At 65.7% G+C, this 1,909-nt stretch overlaps 1 protein-coding gene across 1 annotated transcript in view; it reads right to left on the reverse strand.

The window, feature by feature from the left end:
- Letm1 (leucine zipper-EF-hand containing transmembrane protein 1) overlaps nt 1-213 on the reverse strand; it is a gene marked incomplete in the record, with an annotated part of 29,195 nt that extends 28,982 nt beyond the window's left edge. Inside the window, 1 exon segment of the mRNA XM_013506764.1 lies at nt 1-213. Within this exon segment, the coding sequence (XP_013362218.1) occupies nt 1-30 (30 nt within the window).
- Nucleotides 214-1,909: the final 1,696 nt, after the last annotated feature.

Below are 1,909 nucleotides of genomic sequence, written 5' to 3' on the forward strand. Positions count from 1 at the left end.
GCGGCAGCTCCTCAGCAAGATGGACGCCATGCGCCGGCCGCGGCGGCCTCCGGCTGCGGCCTCCTCCTCGTCCCGCTCTGCAGCTCCTCGCCGTCCCGGCAGCGCCTGGGCCCGGCCGGCGGACGATGACCGCGGCGTTGAGTTCCTGGCAGCAGGAGCTCAGCTCACAGACTCTGCACCGGCGGCGGCCATGTCCCGGCACCGACGTCGCGAGGCGCGAGGCGGGGCAGACCGGCTGCCGCTCCCATTGGCCCCCCGGGCGCCAGCCGCCGGCCAGGTGAGAGGCGGGCCCCGGCGCGGACTACCGACCCCGGCATGCACCGGGCCGTCTGCCCTTCGGCTCCGCCGACTACCGGTCCCGGCGTGCATCGGGCGGCCTGCCCTCCAGGCCCGTAGACTACAGATCCCGGGGTGCACCGGGCGACCGGCCCTGCCGACTACAGATCCCAGGGTTCATCGGGCGGAGTCACCTCTGGGCGCGCTGCATTCTGGTTCTCGTAGTACGTCGAGCTTCATTAGCCCTCCCGGCTGCGCGTGCGTACTGTTTATTTTCCCGCCTCCACTCAGCGGCGCCCACGAGCCAGAAACTTAGTGGGGTCCAAACCTGTACTACGCCTTGCCCCCCGCTTCTGGGACTTTAGGGAAGCCCCTGCACAGGCAGTACGCCCTCCCAGAGCAGGGAAGGGGACGCTTGGGGCGGAGCCCGCGCGGTCCCGTCGGGTCGCTCTGGCGGCCCTATACCGGACTCCCTAGGCGGCCGGCGATCGTTCCTGAGCCTCGGCCCGCAGCCTGCGTTGCTGGGCGTCAGCGGGGCGACGGCGTCCTGGCCGGAACAGAAGGCCATCCCCTCTCCCAGCACCGCGGCCCCAGAACCGTCCCCGCCCGCTGGCAGCCCGCTGTGCTCATGCCACGAGGGAGCAACTGGGCAGCCTTGCGTCCTGGGAACGCCGCGGTCCCTGTCCTTCGTGGGGGCCCGGTGAGGGACGGCGGCCTGGGAAATGGGCCTCCAGCCTTCCCCGCTGGGCCCCTTGCAGGCAGCACCCCAGCTCCTCCGGGACTTCCTGCACTGCTTCCCACGCGGAGGGCCTCTCTCGTGGAGTCAGGTGTAGTGGCGCATGCTTGTAATCCCAGCACTCTGGGAGGCTGAGGCAGGAGGATCGCAAGTTCCAGCCCAGCCTGGACAATTTAGTGACTTAGTGAGACCCTGCCCCAAGAAGAAATGAGGTGAGGGGTAGGCTGAGTGTGTAGCTCAGTACAAAGGCCCTGGGTTCAATTCCCAGTACCACCGTCCTCCATCGTGTTTACTGGGGTGAAGTCAGGGTTCAGTGGTTGAGGGCCCTTCCCGCACAGGCATTGCCTCTCTGTTCTGGGTGCAGGAATGTGGAACCCCAGCCCCAGCCCGCTGTCAGATTCCCCTGGAGAAGCGGCTGCTTCGGTGTCTCTGAGCCTGACGGTAGGCGCTGGGCCAGCAACAGAGGCGCCTACTGCAGGGCTCTTTGAAGACGGCCTGGAAGCTCCAGGTCCCCCTCCCTGGGCATAGGCACTGTAGACCCGGACTGGGGCCCAGCACTTCTCAGCGAGTTGGGCACCTTGCCCGGGGCCTGGCCTCCTCCTTAACATCAAATGCAGAGTTGAGCCAAGCACAAAGATGCCCCCAACCTAGGCTTCCACTGCCAACACACCTTAAAAGGGGCCCCCTTTCCCCGCTCATCCCCCAGGAAGCAAAGGGAGGATAAAGAACAGAACAGTCGGCCGGGCGTGGTGGTGCATACCTGTAATCCCAGCACTCGGGAGGCTGAAGCAGGAGGATCCTTGTGAGTTTGAGACCAGCCTGGGCTACAAAATGAGCTCAAGGCCAGCCTGAACTACATAGCGAGACCCTGTCTCAAAAAGACAAAAAAAAAAAAAA

This window comes from Chinchilla lanigera, unplaced genomic scaffold (genome assembly GCF_000276665.1).
Source record: "Chinchilla lanigera isolate Chin_1 unplaced genomic scaffold, ChiLan1.0 scaffold00113, whole genome shotgun sequence".
In the NCBI taxonomy this organism is placed as follows: Eukaryota; Metazoa; Chordata; class Mammalia; order Rodentia; family Chinchillidae; genus Chinchilla; species Chinchilla lanigera.